Source organism: Entamoeba dispar, genomic scaffold (assembly GCF_000209125.1).
Source record: "Entamoeba dispar SAW760 scf_1105229460711 genomic scaffold, whole genome shotgun sequence".
NCBI lineage: Eukaryota > Evosea > Mastigamoebida > Endamoebidae > Entamoeba > Entamoeba dispar.
Genome location: NW_001854329.1, coordinates 1 through 16,265, shown reverse-complemented (window position 1 = coordinate 16,265; position 16,265 = coordinate 1). Strand labels below are relative to the sequence as shown.

The window sequence follows — 16,265 nt, the reverse complement described above, 5'->3', positions numbered from 1 at the left end:
CTACTACCTAAAATCATGAAAGGCAATTTTTTCCAGAGTATTCCAGTTAAAGCAACAAGTCTGAATTTTTCTATTCTACTATTTTCTTCCTAATAACTTTTTGAAATCTAAATAAATTTTAAATACTAAAACTGTTATTTCGTATTAACCTTAACTAATTATTCTCTTTTGTAATATTTTATTGAGTTTATCAGAACTCCTTTACCTTTTGTCAATGAATTAATAACTCTCATTCTTTTCTTTAATGTTATTACGTCATCCTCTTTCATTTATTTCTATTTAAGTTTATATACTTATTTGGTTAGTGCCTTTTATTAACTGAACAACTATCATGTGATAACTATATTTTAAGCTGTTGTATAATATCAAGTATGACCAAATAATAACAATAATCAGTAACTCTAATTTTTGTATATCGTTCAATTTAATATTACTACTCAACTCTCTGAAAAGAGCTTTTCTTCCTGTGAAATAACTTTTGTATATAATTTTTCTGTTAATTTTATACATTCTTTCTTTTAAAGAAATAATAATTTAATAATAATGTCTTATTATTTTCTTCTTTTTATGCATTTCCTCAAACTACTAATACCCCTTTTATCAAATAAAACATATGAATTTTTATGTTTTATTTTAGAGATTCTTCTTAAGTCTTGGTAACATTAATGTTCTAGAATTAATTTCAAAAGAACTATTTTATGTGTGTACCGATACTTTAATGGCTATGAACTTTAATCATTAATATGTAATTGTATGACAGTACTTGGATTTAACGAAATTACTCTTTTTTATTAGTAATTCAAATAAACAAACTTTTCTTTGTATTCTTCAAAGACTGTTGGAATTCTTTTTTACTAATAAGAGTATTGGCATTTGTTAATGTTTCAAGTTATTAATCAAATGAATCACGTTGTTAATTGTTTCAGTGAACCAGTGATTTATTTTAGTTGAACAAATCTAATTTAAATAATTTTAAAGAGTGTTTTACTGGAAAGTGTTTTTTTAATAATCTCAGTTTAATAAACCGGGACTTCGATCTTTTTGTTAGAACACTGAAAATAATTAGTTGATCAAACAACCTCATTCATTAATATTTAAGTATAGTCTAGTATCTTGAATTTTATTGATAAAAATTATAAATTCCCTGCTTAGAAAAACTTACGGAATTCTCTTGTCAAGATACTTTTATGGTCTAGTCCTAAAGAATATCTTTACTTAGTTCGATATTGAATCAAACAAAATGTATTTCTGCCCAATTAAAGATAGCAAACAATATTCTCATTCTTACTCTCTCAAGTTTAAAACTATTTTGTTCGTCTTTCCATTCATCTAGTTGTTATAAATACAATATTATGATATACCCCCAATAGTATAATAAACAATTTTTATCAAAGAATTCAATGAGAAGCTATTTTTTTCATTCAGTTAGTTTTATAAATCATACATAAATTTTTTTTATGAAACAAAACAATGAAAATGAAATATAAACTTTAATTAAAATTAAAAGTACTGAATTTTTTATATTTAAATAAAAAAGGCATCCTCATTTTAAGGAAATAATTTAGGTTTAAACAAACAGTAATACCTAATTTTTTTTTTAATACTACTTTAAAGAAATTGAAACAAATGATTTAATACTACCAGCGTTTAATCCTTTTTTGTTCAATTTAATGAAAGAGTAAAGTCGTTAACTCGTTGTAGGTAATGGTTAGTAATAACATTAAAACAATATATAAAGAAAAGAAATAAAGGAAGGTTCTTCATAAATTAAATCTAAACAAATGTTCTTATATTTTCATAGTTCTTAAAAAAATATAAAAATCATGAAAAAAAATTAAAAAACAACTACTAAAAAACTATATTTTAATTAGAAGAAAAAAGAAAACAAAAATAACTAAAAAAGAAAGAAAGAACTTAAAAATCATCATATTATTGTTATGAGATTTTTTGCAATCCTTGCTTTAACATTTGTCCTTTCAGCATGTGCTCAATCAAGTGGATTTTGGATGCCAACATTATACCGTGTTCAAGAAAGACTTGGAGAAGTTGCTATGAGATTAGATGAAGTAGAAGATGAAGAAAGACACGTCGGAGATATGATCGATGAAAATATTAAAGATTTAGAAAATGTGATTACAAAACGAGAAAAATATGTTGTTGGAAGAAAATTAACACATTTAAGATCTAAAATGGTTGTTTATCATACAAAAAAATTAGCTCTTCTTAGAGTTATGAAGAAAATTGTTAAAAGCATCCCAAGAAAATTCAGAGCTAGAATGATTAGAAGATTACGATTAGAAAAGAGATTTAATGCTATTAGAGATATTGCTCGTGATGCTAAATATGTTCTTAAATCACACGGACATATTTCGCATAAAGCAGATACCAAAAAAACTCTCAAGAGACTCGGACATGGCATATACAAAAACACTAAAGGAAAGAAGTAATTAATCTTTAATCTCTTGTTTTAATTCAATAGAATTAATTAGTTTTAATTTTTTTTTCTGATAGGAGAGATATTTATTAAAAAATATTATTAGTAATATGAGTATATGAAAATAAAAAAAATACAATTAATAGATATATCCATAATTGGTTTTTCTTCATATTGAGAAGTGATTGTTCCAGTTTCTTCAATATGGTCTATTTCTACAATAGAGTTTATTTCTAAGATATGAGAATTAGAAAGTTCCTCTTCTAATGTGTTGCCAGTGTTGAATGTGTAGAACATTAAGTATTTCATGTTTTTAATAATGATTGTTTGTAGTATTTTGTTGAAGTTGATTTGTAATTTTAGTGATTTTAATCTTCTTACTGTTTCTTTATGTATCAACCCATTGATTGTTAATATTACAGGTATTATTTCTACATAAGTTAATTCTCTACTTTGTCTTAGCTTCTCTTGTAGTTCTTTGTATTTATTTATTTTGTAAATATAATTTAATTCAATGTTTCTATCTTGACATATGGCGACATCAATAATATATCATTTTTTTTTCTTTGATGTTTTGATAATATATATCTGGTCTTCTAACATTAAAAGAATGGTCATTAACCAATAAATCTTTATTGTAAGTTATAATCATTTCATTATTATTAATACACTTAGGAGGTGCATTAAAATCTATTTCATCAAATTCATTAAAATATGTAATTAATATATGTTTATATATTTAATTACACAGATAATGATGTTTTAATATTTAATTATTCTTCATTACATCCTAACAATATATGATTAATAGATAGAATTGTATTAGGACAATGTTTACAATATTTTAAAACATCCCAATGGAGTATTTTAGATTTAATACTTCCTGTCATAGTTACTCCTTCTTGCATCTTTATTACTTGGAGGAATGTATTTCTTTTTATATTTAATGACCTCCATGTGGCTACTGTTAATTTCATATTATTAAATATACAATTTACATTTCTTATATATTCACTACATTTCTTTCAATTCATTTAAATATCTTTCATTTAATTTATTTGTTACAAATTCAATTACTTTGCTTACATCATGTTTTATTTCATTTATTTGTATTATATTCATTCATTGAAATTAATATTCTTACCAAATGCTCTCTTCATTCTTTTAATTATTCAATTTGGATTCTCTTTTACTGCTTCTATCATTTCTAATATTTCTGTATTTGATATTTATATTTTAAATATATTCTTAATAATTCCTTAGCACATTCATCTCGTACTGACATTAATCACATTCCTAATTCATTTATTGTAACATATAATCTATTTTTATTGATGTTTCTACTGTATAGTTGGAATTGTATCAATGCCTTTCTTATTTGTTTATCTATATTCTCAAACTCACCAAGTTTCCATTTGACAATACAGAATCAATATCTTAATTTGGAGATTATATCGCTATTAATTTTTCTTATTGTATTGAGGCTGATATATTTCATAATATTTAATGATGATAGAATAGAAAATACATCATTTAATAATCATGTATAATATTTATTAATATTTATTTTATCTCCTATTTCAATACCAAGATATTTATAATGATTAACATTAGTTACTCTTAGTAATTCAGCTAATTCTCCATTTATCTGACCATTGATATTATTCATTATCACACTCTTTTCTACATTTATTTTTAATCATATTCTATTAAATATTTCTTTTGTTAATTTATGTGCTTTTTCCATTTCTTCGAGGCTGTTAGTTATTATCTTTAGATCGTCCATATATAATATATGGTTTAACTGGACTTGTTTTTCTTCTCCATTCATTTTAATAGATAACTTATTAATTTGTTTATCTAATTATTTAGATAATATATCAATAGATAATACAAATAATAATGGAGATAAACTATCACCTTGTATTATTCATCTTTCTACATTAATTATACATTCATTTTGTTGATTATAATATAATTGGAGTTGTGTGTTATTTAATATATGTAATATACTTTTAATTACAACTAATGGGATGTTAAAATAAATTAAACATTGTTTAACCCATTGATGATTAATACTATCATATGCTTTAGAGACATCATAATATGTTTCTACCCACTTCCATTTAGCCTTGATTAATAACTGAATGATTATAGTATTTTATAATAATCCTTCTTTTGATGCATATGTATAATTTTTACATCCAATTTGATTTTGTGATTATTGTTTTTCAATTTGATTTAACATCAGTTGGCTTTCTATCTTCATCTTTAATAAAGATGTATATACTTTTAACAGACAGTTTAAACAGGTTATTTGTCTGTAATTTTGTGGGTCTAATTTATCTCCTTTCTTGTATATTAGTATTGTCCTTCCTTGGATAAATTGAAGAGGGATGTTAGTAGGATTATACAACCATTTATTAAATAATTTTAATAAGAAATTGGTTGGTTATTCTAAATATTTAATCCAGAAGCATTATATTTTATCAATTCCAGGTGCTTTCCAATTATCAATGAATTTTATTGCATGATTTAATTCATCTAGATTGATTATATATATATATATTCTATTATTAATTCTATTTTCAATTAATATTTCATATAAATTAATATTTAGGAAATCTATATTAGTGTTATTTTCATAGATTCATTTCTAGAAATTAATTGTAGTAATATTATATTGATATTCATCTTCTTTATGCTTATTTGGAAGTTGTCTCTTTCATTATTTTAACATTTTATAATTCCATCTAATTCTTTTCAATTTATTCTTACTTCTATTTCTATTCTTTTCATTCTTTGGAGATATTTGTAATATTTTATTTGCTCCTTTGTTTTTACTTTAATATGATATATATCATATTTTTTAATATGTAATATTCTTTTTAATTTCATATATTGGTTATTATGGAGCAAGTCTCTTAATCTACATATTTTTGATTGTAATATTCTTTCTATACTTCTCTTTCAACTTCTTTCTTGATTGTTATTAATAATGATGTTAATAGTTGATGTTATAGTTTTAATATAATGGTAATAATCATCTAATGTATTGATTAATATTTCATTTGTATTATTGATATTAATTATTTGATGTATTTTGTTTTTATTGTAATAATAATTAATAAATTGTACATCTTCTTGTTCTTTCATATCTTCTTCTTTATTTATTCTTATTACTTCATCTTCTTGTATTTCTTCTTTCTTATTTATTCCGGCTATTAATTCTTTTAATTCAATATCTTTCCATTGGTGTGTTATTATTTCTTCTTCAATTCTTCTATTGACTTCAATTTTAATTTCATTCTTTATTTTATATGTTTTCTTTATTATTTCTTTATATTCATTAATATCTTCTATTTTAATATCAATTTCATGTATTAATCTTTTATTTCTTCTTCTTTAAGTTGACCTCTTAATTTTCTTTCTAATAACTTCAGTGCAAAACATTTATAGAGTGTTAGAATTTATTCTTCTCTATTTGTTTGCTTCCCCCGTTTTTTTTGAATGTCATGATCAGATGTGGTGATCTTCTTATGCTGATTTCACATCTCTTCGATTGAATTCTGCGTTAACTTTCTTTTTTTTGGAAGGTCATCTTCGCTTGATGATATTTCATCAGCTACTACAACATTGGGGGTAAGGTCATTCACAATTTGTGTTTCAGATGAATCAGATATAGTGTGATTTATCTCTTCTTTCTTCTTGTGTAATTTTATTTTATAATTTAAATAATTTATCTTTCATGAAGTATACTTGTTGTGATAAATTGTTTACCTCAGACCTTTTCCTTTCTGATTCAACAGTGAATTCGATTAATTTTCTATCACTTTCTTGTTTTTTAGTGTTTATCTCCTTCTCATGCTTCTTCTTTAATGACATAATGTCATTTGATAATTTATTAATGGTCTGGTCCTTCTTTTGTATTTCTTTTTTCATTTCTTCTTTCTCTTTAATAGCCTCCTCTTTTCTTTAATTCTTCTATTCTTTTATCCTTTTCATTGTTCTTTTCTTCCTCTTCTTTTAATTTCATCTTTTCTTTTTCATTAAGCCTCTTCTTCTCTTCATTGTCCCTCTTTTCCTCAGCAAGCCTCTCCTTTCTCTCTTTTATTAGCCTCTCTTTCTCAGCAAGCCCCTTCTTCTTCTCCTCAGCTAGTAATATGAGTATATGAAAAAATAAAATAATTAATTCATAAATAACACAATTATTCATTGCACAATTCAAGTAATTTCTCTGAAATAATATCAAATATTTGATTAATATTATTCCCTGTTTTTGCACTACATTCTAAATTACCAATAATATTTGAATTAGAACTGTTAATAAACTCATTCACACAATTTTGATTAACTTCACGTTCTTCTTGTAAATCATTTTTATTTCCAACAATCAAAATCATTACATCATTAGTTGTATTAGATTTTAATTCAGCAACCCAATCAGTTACAACATTAAATGTTTCCTAATTCAATAAGTCTTATTATTACCTTTTTTTCTTTTAAATTAATATTGAATTTAAACAAACTTGTTTTGTAATATCGTATACTAATAATGCAATTGTTGCATTTCTATAATAAATTGAAGATAATGATCGATATCTCTCTTGTCCAGCTGCATCCCATAATTCGTATTTAATAATTCTTTTATTATAAGTCACTGTTTTTGAACTAAATGCACACCCAACAGTAGCTGTTTGTCTAACAAATTCATTGCTAATCCATCTATGTAAAATACAAGTCTTTCCAGTTCCCATCTCTCCTAAAACAACTACTTTTATTCCTTTAGAAAGTTGTTCACTCAAAGGTAATGGTGTTTGAGGTTCATCTTTTGTGACTATAAGTGAGTGTAATTTCTCTTATCTGTTTAAAAATAGCAAACTATCAATAATACTTTCGTTTTTTCCTGAACAACAAGACATATTAATGAGTGTTTTGAGTTATTTCTTTTATATTTTTAGAGTAATACTAATTTTATATTATTTCAAATTCTTCTTTTCTTTTTTTTTTATTTGCAAAATCAAAAACATAAAATAAAAATTAATGTTATTTATTTTTTGTCACAAAAAATAAAACACAAAAATAAAAAGATAAAAGAGAAAAAAACTAGAAATCGAAAAGATATTCGTTCAACTCTAATGAATTCTCTCCTTCTTTTTATTATGACATTTTTTGTTTTTACTTGTGCCGAGATACAAGACAACCCAACAAAAGAGTACAAATCACTTTTATTTCAACCTGTTATTGTTTGTTAATTATTTTTTATAATAATGTTAATTAGTGAATAACAATACTCATTGTAACACAGTACGATTCAGTTGTTGTAGCTGACTTCGTTCCATTAATTATGATTGCAGTTGTTATTATTATTATTGCAAGTGTTATTGTAGGGTCAGTCATTACCAATTCAATGGCAAAAGATGCAGAAAAAGATCCAATTCTTTATCTCTCTTCTAAAGTTGTTTGTATTTAAATTGGTTTATTAAAAATATTTTTCAAGAACCATTAACCTATATGTAGAATTAAATAAGTGTTAAGTGAATGAATTCACCTTTTTGTTTATTTGTCTTCCTGATTAAAATGAAAGGGCATAATTATTTTGTATTAAAATAAAAAACTTTTTTTTTTGAGAATAACATTTTATAAAAATTTAAAAGTGTTTTTCTTTAATTTAATTGTTATTTTATTTATTATATATGGTTTAATTTCATGATTTTTAGTTGTTGTACTGAACATTAATTAAAAAATTAAGATATTTCATCAATACGATTAATTCTGTATAAAAGTATAAAAAAGTAACATTTGTGTGGGTAAAAAATTCTTATAAATTATAAAAGGGTTTTAGTATTTAAATGTATATTTATTTGTTACATTTTGGTAATAGCTTATTCATTTTGATTTCAAGAGAGTATAGTTATATATTTTACTATTACTTAAACCTTAAAACTCAAAGAAATTTTAATAATAAATACATACCTTTTTGGTATTTATAAAAATGATGAAATTATTGTAGGACAATATCTGATTAAAAAATTTATATTATATTAATAAATAATTGTATTGACCATATTTTTCATTATTAATTTAGAAATTTACACGTTACAATGTTTCAGTGTTGAGGTTAATCTTATGTCTTTATGTAAAATATCTAAAAAGGTGATTTTGTTAATCCAGTGTTATATTATTTTTATAACAAATAATTATTCAGTTAAGGTTGAATATTTGCTATTAGTGTTAATGAAAATAAGTCATTTTTTTATTATTATATAACTAGTATTTTATTATTTTCATAAAATTATTTTATAAAGTCCATTCATTGGCACTGAAAATTTTTTATTATTTGTATAGTATTTTCTTTTCTGAGTAATATTAGTTTCTATATGTATTAGCTCATTGCATTATAACCAAATTTCTTTTTTGTATAAACACTTGTAGCTACTACCACATTATCACAAACGCTATTGTAACGATAAAAAATGAATTTTTGGAAAGGTTTATTTACTTTTTGATTAATAAAAATAATTGTGGTTTATTATTCTTTTATTATCTTTGTGAACTTTCATAACGTTCTTGGGCTACTATATCTAGTTTTTAGTAATACTCTTGTTTTTTGGTACTTTAAATTTATAGGTGTTGTTATTTCAATAGTATTATACGAACAATTTGTTCAAAAATGAATTCTCATAAAATATTTTCGCTTCACTTAATTATAGTTTAGATTTAAAGAATGAGCAACGCTTGGTGATATCTTCTTTTAACTCTTTTTAAGTGAAGATATTGCAAACCAAGACAATTAAAAACCACTCAAAATAAAATCACAAATATCTTTTTGATACAAAAAGAAACTTTTATAGTGAGGTTGTGTTTTTTAATTTTCACATAAATGGAATTTGCCCTTTTGAAAGAGGAAACGGGGTTGAGTTGAATTCCTTCTTTAGTTTCATGGAGAAAGGAAGAGGCAAAAAAAACTAAAAAATTCTTTAAAAAAAGGGGACAGAGTTATTTTGAAAAATGAACTTAATAATCAGTGGTTCTAGACATGGGAGATAAATATTCTATTCAAATGTCTCTCGCTGTTATTCAATCATGCATTGATCGTAAACAAAAACAAACGATGGAAACTTACCAACAATACGAAAATAAATTTATTGAAGGAAATAATCATTGTGATACCAATCAAAATTCATTACTTGGATGTATGAAAATTGGACTAACAATTTATTATTCTATTAAACAAACAGATAAATTAGCATCGTCACTTTTAGCACTAATTCAACCTGAGATATTAACTGTAAATACTGTTCAACAAATATTAGAATTATCAATATCTTATTTAACAGCTCAAAATATCAAGTCCAATAAAAAAATACTCCAATTTACATTTGGATTAATAGAGAATACTATTCCATTCAAAATAGAAAAAGAATTTGTTCTTGAGAATTTTAAATTACTTAATGATATGTTTTGTGTTGTTTCTCCAAATGATGTTTGTTTTAATATATCAATTTAAAGATATCTAATTATTATTCATTCAACTAGCCAAATGCTCGTGCAATTAGAAAGATTCAAGAAAAATATATTCGTTCATTATTTATTATGTATGGAGGAGCAACTAGTTTTGATGAAGATATTGAACAACCTTCTCCATCATTATCTTCACACCTACAATTTTTTAGTTCAGGGGGCTTAAGAAGAGAGCGTGATAGAGCAATGTCACTTTCAGTAACTAGAGGAACCAAATTGAGTTCATCAGATAAACTAAAATTTGCACCTTGTAACGATGATATTTTTGTTAACCCTCAAAATAATTTCCATGGAAATACTCCAATATCAGTTCTTAGTCGACCAACAAAGAAAGAAGATAAAGAAATCAGCGAAATAAAAAATAATTCAAATGATACTACTAATTCTCACGAAAATAAAAGTTATCACTCAAATGAACCACACGAAACATTTCTTGGAGAATTTGTTTCTGATGAAGATGCTTCTTCTTCATCAGAAGACAGTTCTGATGATAAAGAAATTAAATCACCAAGAACACCAAAAGAAGGAGAAAGTACAGAAGAGTATATTGGACAAGTAAGTGAAGAAAAATTTACATTAACTAAAGGTGGAAGCACACAAGAACTTCAGGTCCAAAAAGAATTAGCTCAAATGAAAAGAAGAACAGTAAGACAAAATAGTGTACTTGAAAAAGAAAAATTACTTGAAAAAGATTTACCAATTCATTTGGCAATACTAAGTTTATTAATAAAAAACAGTTCATTTGATCATATAAAATCTCCATTTTTATCAGAACAAATTAAGAAATCTCCATGGAAAGAATTAAGAGGGAAAAGACCAATGGTTCTTAGAATGGAAAAACATATTCTTGAACTAACATATTATTGGTTAGACAAATGTCCTGAAACATGCAATCCTACAGTAATCAATAAATGGAATATTGATTTTGTTGGATGTTTAAGTTACAATGTATTTTCTGATGATAAAACATTATTTATTACATCATTACAAATACTCATTATTTGTATACTCAAATTTAGAGTAAATTTAAAAACAGAAATTGCATTATTATTAAATTCAGTAATATTCTTTTATATTTTATCACCATTACCATTATATTCATATAAACAAGTGGTTATATCAGAATTAGTAAAGTTATGCCAAGATTCCCAATTTTTAAATGATATATTCCTAAATTATGACTGTGATAAATTTGGGCAAAATATCTTTGAAGACTTATTAAATACCATTTGTTTTATTCTTACTCCTGAATTTAAAAATGCTTCTATTGAAGAAATTCCTATTAAAATTCTTGCTGATATGAGAAAAGAATGTTTATCATTAGTTCATATTATAATAGATTCAATTAAAAAATTAATGATTCAGGTAAATGGATTAGAAAGTATTGGAATGGTTGAATTAGATAATGGAATTCCTACTAAAACAAATTCAACATCAGTTTTAAAATGTTTAATTGATAGAAAAATTAAAGTTGATATTGTAAAAGCTAAACAATTATTTAAAGAAAAACCAAATGATGGAGTTTCATATATGATTAAATCAAATTTATGTTTTAATGATCCAACATCTATTGCTCAATTTCTTAAAAAATTAGAAGGAGTTGATAAAATTGCATTAGGTAAATATCTTACTTCTAATAAAGAATTTAATAAAGAAGTCTTTAAAGAATATATGAAATTAATTGATTTTAATGGACTAAGTGTTGATGAAGCATTAAGGTCAATGTTTAATTTATTTGTCATGCCTGGAGAAGGTCAAGTAGTTGATCGTGTAATGGAAATGTTTGCTCATCGTTATGCTGAATGTTGGAGTGATAAAATGAAAGAAATGAATATCACATCAAACCAAATATATTTCTTAGCTACAACTATTATTTTCTTATCAACAGAAACACACAACTCAAATGTTAAAACAAAAACAATGGACAGTTATGAGAAATTTAAACAAATGGTTGAACAATTTGATTTTACATTACCTGATAGTTATCTTCAACCTTTATATCAAAGCGTTATACAAAATGCATTTTTGATTCCAGAACAAAAAGAAAAAGTTGAAGATGATAATAAATATATAATTACTATTAAGAATAGTCCTCATCAAAGACCTCAAATTTTATTATTAAAAAGTCAAATTACTGAAGCTAAAATTGATGAAGATACTGTTGAGTCATTATCCATTTCTAATAAAGATATTCTCCACGCACTTATAGAAACTATGGTTCCAATAGAATTAAAAAGTTTAAAAATTGCATTTGATATATATAATGATATTACAAATACTTTAACTTATTTAAAAGAAATGCTTGATATATGTATTGTAATGGATTGTAGAGAAATGATTGAACTTATTATTAAAACTATGTGTGAGTGGTGTGTTTATTATGATTTTAATAGTTGTAAATCATGTAATATTCAAGTTACCAAAATGGTAATAGACATTAGTAATTCATTACAAAATAAATTACATGGAGGATGGAAGTATTTATTTATTGTTCTTTCAAGGTTTGAACAAATGAATTTAATTGAACACCAAACTATTTCAACACTAAAAAGTATTCCAAAAAATACTAGAAAATTATTCTTTATGGAAGTCCAACATCAGTTATATCAACCAAAAGATATTAAACTTCCAACAAACCTTTCAAACGATATAATTAATTTAAAGAAAGAATTAAAAATTGAAATTGAAACAATACCATTAATATTTGATTCATTAAAATCATTAAATGAAGAAGGGTTCTGTGAAATTATCAAATGTCTAAGTAACAGTGCATTAAATGAATTAAATTGTGTCACACCACCAATGTTATTATTAAATCAATTTAAATTAATTATTGAAGGATTTATTGAAAAGAATAAAAAAATAAATAATAAAGAAACAATTGAAATTATAAGAAATTTCTTATTACAGTGTATGCTTCATCCACATGAAATTGTTTCAATGAAAGCTATAGAAATATTTTTTAGATTTTGTGAATTAGATTTATTCAAAGAGTCAAAAGAAATATTAAAACCAGTTGTTATTGCAATGGGAGATTCTCCATTAGAGAAATGTCGTTCTAATATTCTTGAAGTATTAAAGAAAGAATTTGAAAAGAAAGATAATTATATAACACAATCTTGGAAAGAAGTATTTGAAATATTATTTATTTCTACTATGGATGAGCCTTTAACTATCATGAAAGAAGGATATGAAACATTAACCAAAATAATCAAATTAAAATATGAATTTGATGAAAAATATTATTCTTATTTCTTTAAAACACTTATAAAATTTTCTCTTACTAATGAAAAAGCAGTTATTCAAGATAAACAAAGTGATCCGATTATTATTGTTGGGTTAAATAGAATTATTGATAAATATCCAATTGATACTATTGATTTAAGTTTAGACTCTCATTTCTTTGATATTTTCTTTGACTTCTTATTTACTCATATGAGTATTACAAAAAGTCAACATATTATTATTTCATCATTGGCACTACAATCTTTAACTCATTACATTGAATTTTATTCTCCAAAACTTTCATATAATGAATGGTATTTTGTGTTTTATAAAATATTCTTTAGAATTTTAGAACCAATTGGATATTATCATTTAAAATCTGAAAATGTATTTAATTCTCGTGGGGATGAATGGTGGTCATCTGTATGTTTAAGTATGTTAACTAGAGCTTGTGATTTTATTTCTAAGAATCCAGGATTATTACAACCATTTATGGCTGACATTATTCATATTGTAATTACTTTTATTATTCGAGGTATTTCTCAGTCTTCATCAGTAGCTGTACTAACAATTAAACTAATATTTTCTTATTTTATAGATAATCCAAGTTATATTCCAATGTATAGGTTTATGATAGAAGATACTATTAATTATATGTATGACTCAATGAAATATTTTGTTGAATTATCTTCAATACCTTTAACGAATGAAAGTAAAACAGATCAACAAGAAATGATCTCTAATGAAGAAGAACAACTCAAATGTAGTTTTTGTAATAAAGAATTATATAAATTTGATAAACTAAGATGTCCTTTATGTGATACAGTTTATTGTTCTATTGAATGTAAAGAAAAAGATAAACAAAAACATCACCATTCATCTAAATTAAAACCAACACTTAAAGACCAATTTATTCCTCATTTATTTAAACCATCATCACTTGATTTCCCATCAACTACATCTGCCTTTGATACATTTTTAAATGCAGTATCTCCATTTTCTCAACAAATTACATTAATATCTAAAGAAGAAGATCAAGATATTTTAATATGTTTATTAAATAATATAAAACGATTTATTGATGTACTTAAAGAAATTAAACAACCAAATCCAAATTATCAAAATGTTTTATCAATTAAGAATGCAATAGAATATCATCTTACTTTATTTGCACATGAAGTATGTAAAATATATCCAATTGTTATTGTTAATTTGATGAATGAATTTTTAAGTATTAGTTCAGACACTATTCTTCTTCTTGCATTTGAATTAATTGAAAAATGTGATAATGAATTACTTAAAATTGTTCATCAACAATCATTCTCCAACCTTCTTTCATTAATTCCTCATGAAAATATTGAAATAAGACAACATTTAAGTTCTGCTTTATTAAAAATATATAATGCCATCAAATAATTCAATTATTATCTTTAAATACAACTTAATGTTTATTTGAGAAAAATGACTCAATTATTCACTCTCATAACTATCGTCACTTGAACTTTCACTATCTTCATTTAATAATGATGAAAATTCATCATCATCATCAGAATAAGGTTCCATTTGATTTTTAAAATAATATAAACTATTAAGAATAATATCATTAGAAAAACATATTGTATCATCTAGTTGTTCATCTAATTTATCTTCAATTTCTTCTTCCTCTTCTTCGTTACTATATTCTTCTTTTTGGTTTATTGGTTCAAAGAAATCAAAGAATGAATGCTGACTTGAATCAATCATTTTAGGGTTTTTTCCATCATAAAAAGTAACACCTGAATTATAAATTTTAGGATAATAAATTGGTTCATTAAATATATATGATACTGTTTTACTTAATTCTGTTTCTTCAAACCATTCATTTTTTTCAAATTCAAATACAAGTTTAAATCCAACCCTTAACCTTTTTCTATCAGCTATTACTGGTCCAACTGTACTAACGACTGTAAATGATGTAAGATAAATATCTTTTAAATGTTCTAATATTTCAATATCTGTATTTGTTGATTGTATTTTCTTTAATACTCCAGAATTTTGAAGAACATAACTCCAATAATGGGGAATTTTTTCACGTGAAGATTTAAACGCTTGAAATCGTTGATGAGATTCTCGAAATTCATTTATCATTACTATTTCATTTTGTATTGTTAAATTATTAAGTTCTATTTGTTGTTGTTCTAATTCAGAGATTGCTTCAATGGTCTCTTTATCAAATTTAGCAATCATTTCGCTATATTTATTGTTTTGTTCTTGTTCTAAATGTTCAACCATTTTTACAATAATTGAGTTCATTATTTTGGAAAATAAATTTCTTAAAAAAAATGTCTTAGAATAACACAAAAATAAATAAAAAATTGTTAAATTTATATAAGAAAAAAAAGAGTTAGTCTAAATCATCTTCATCTATTCCTTTACTATCATTATCTAATATATCAATAACATTTTTTAAATCTGAGTCAGGATAATTGTCTAATGACTTTATCAACATTTTTGCTTGATCAATAGATGTTGGTTTAAAATTACATAAAGAAACTATTTCAAGTAATGATAAATGAGACATACTTTTTAATTTTTCAATAAGTTCTTTTGGGTTTCCATTATCTTTAAATTGTTTACAATATTCTTCTGTTTCACGTGCACTAAAGTATTAAGAATTAAATATATTTTTAAGGATGAAATAAAAAGAAACGAACTATTTTCCTGTTCCTTTTGTAGATACTTCTTCTAATACTTCTGATGTAGTTAATGGTATGGCATCTTTAAACATATCACCATATTGTAAAATATCATTATTTATATTTCGTTTTGTGTTAGCTTCTTCCATTCTTTTATTTTTGTTTTTTTTATTTTGGTTTTGATAAACATTTTGTGTTATTTAAAAAATCCAAAAAATTAATATAAAAATAGTTAATAATATAATAAAATACTAAATTAGAAACCTAAAGAAAGATCTAGTAACTATTGAACTAAACCTAGTTCTAAAGGAGAATGTCCACACAAGTTACTGAAACTCCAGTTATCTATGCTCAAGTTACTGAAATTCTTGGTCGTACTGGATCAAGAGGAGGTGTATTACAAGTAA

General features: G+C 24.1%; 4 protein-coding genes across 4 annotated transcripts, besides 19 other annotated features; 2 read left to right on the top strand and 2 right to left on the bottom strand.

Annotated features, from left to right (window-relative positions):
* Window positions 1–516: 516 nt before the first annotated feature.
* Window positions 517–545: a sequence feature (AT_rich).
* Window positions 546–1,429: 884 nt separating this feature from the next.
* Window positions 1,430–1,536: a sequence feature (AT_rich).
* Window positions 1,537–1,806: 270 nt separating this feature from the next.
* Window positions 1,807–1,913: a microsatellite.
* A 24-nt stretch (window positions 1,914–1,937) lies between these two features.
* On the top strand, window positions 1,938–2,447 carry EDI_024350 (uncharacterized protein; the record flags this gene model as incomplete). Its single annotated transcript, XM_001737597.1, has 1 exon — window positions 1,938–2,447. One exon carries the CDS (start codon window positions 1,938–1,940, stop codon window positions 2,445–2,447), a length of 510 nt encoding a protein of 169 aa, XP_001737649.1.
* Window positions 2,448–2,516: 69 nt separating this feature from the next.
* Window positions 2,517–2,539: a sequence feature (AT_rich).
* A 24-nt stretch (window positions 2,540–2,563) lies between these two features.
* Window positions 2,564–6,504: a repeat region.
* A 104-nt stretch (window positions 6,505–6,608) lies between these two features.
* Window positions 6,609–6,637: a sequence feature (AT_rich).
* Window positions 6,638–7,381: 744 nt separating this feature from the next.
* Window positions 7,382–7,493: a sequence feature (AT_rich).
* A 6-nt stretch (window positions 7,494–7,499) lies between these two features.
* Window positions 7,500–7,553: a microsatellite.
* A 132-nt stretch (window positions 7,554–7,685) lies between these two features.
* Window positions 7,686–7,714: a sequence feature (AT_rich).
* Window positions 7,715–8,024: 310 nt separating this feature from the next.
* Window positions 8,025–8,132: a sequence feature (AT_rich).
* Window positions 8,133–8,458: 326 nt separating this feature from the next.
* Window positions 8,459–8,491: a sequence feature (AT_rich).
* Window positions 8,492–8,610: 119 nt separating this feature from the next.
* Window positions 8,611–8,639: a sequence feature (AT_rich).
* A 45-nt stretch (window positions 8,640–8,684) lies between these two features.
* Window positions 8,685–8,741: a sequence feature (AT_rich).
* Window positions 8,742–9,473: 732 nt separating this feature from the next.
* Window positions 9,474–14,599, top strand: EDI_024320 (guanyl-nucleotide exchange factor, putative; the record flags this gene model as incomplete). The annotated part of the gene is made up of 2 exons (XM_001737596.1): window positions 9,474–9,920; window positions 9,974–14,599. The coding sequence occupies 2 exons, from the start codon at window positions 9,474–9,476 to the stop codon at window positions 14,597–14,599; spliced, it is 5,073 nt and encodes a 1,690-aa protein (XP_001737648.1).
* Window positions 12,764–12,832: a sequence feature (AT_rich).
* Window positions 14,223–14,254: a sequence feature (AT_rich).
* Window positions 14,600–14,653: 54 nt separating the features above from the next.
* On the bottom strand, window positions 14,654–15,475 carry EDI_024310 (uncharacterized protein; the record flags this gene model as incomplete). The annotated part of the gene is made up of 1 exon (XM_001737595.1): window positions 14,654–15,475. One exon carries the CDS (start codon window positions 15,473–15,475, stop codon window positions 14,654–14,656), a length of 822 nt encoding a protein of 273 aa, XP_001737647.1.
* Window positions 14,750–14,784: a sequence feature (AT_rich).
* Window positions 15,476–15,521: 46 nt separating the features above from the next.
* Window positions 15,522–15,563: a sequence feature (AT_rich).
* A 3-nt stretch (window positions 15,564–15,566) lies between these two features.
* EDI_024300 (uncharacterized protein) lies at window positions 15,567–16,007 on the bottom strand (the record flags this gene model as incomplete). Its single annotated transcript, XM_001737594.1, has 2 exons — window positions 15,567–15,822; window positions 15,877–16,007. The coding sequence occupies 2 exons, from the start codon at window positions 16,005–16,007 to the stop codon at window positions 15,567–15,569; spliced, it is 387 nt and encodes a 128-aa protein (XP_001737646.1).
* Window positions 15,973–16,038: a microsatellite.
* Window positions 16,039–16,054: 16 nt separating this feature from the next.
* Window positions 16,055–16,117: a sequence feature (AT_rich).
* The last annotated feature ends 148 nt before the right edge of the window (window positions 16,118–16,265 follow it).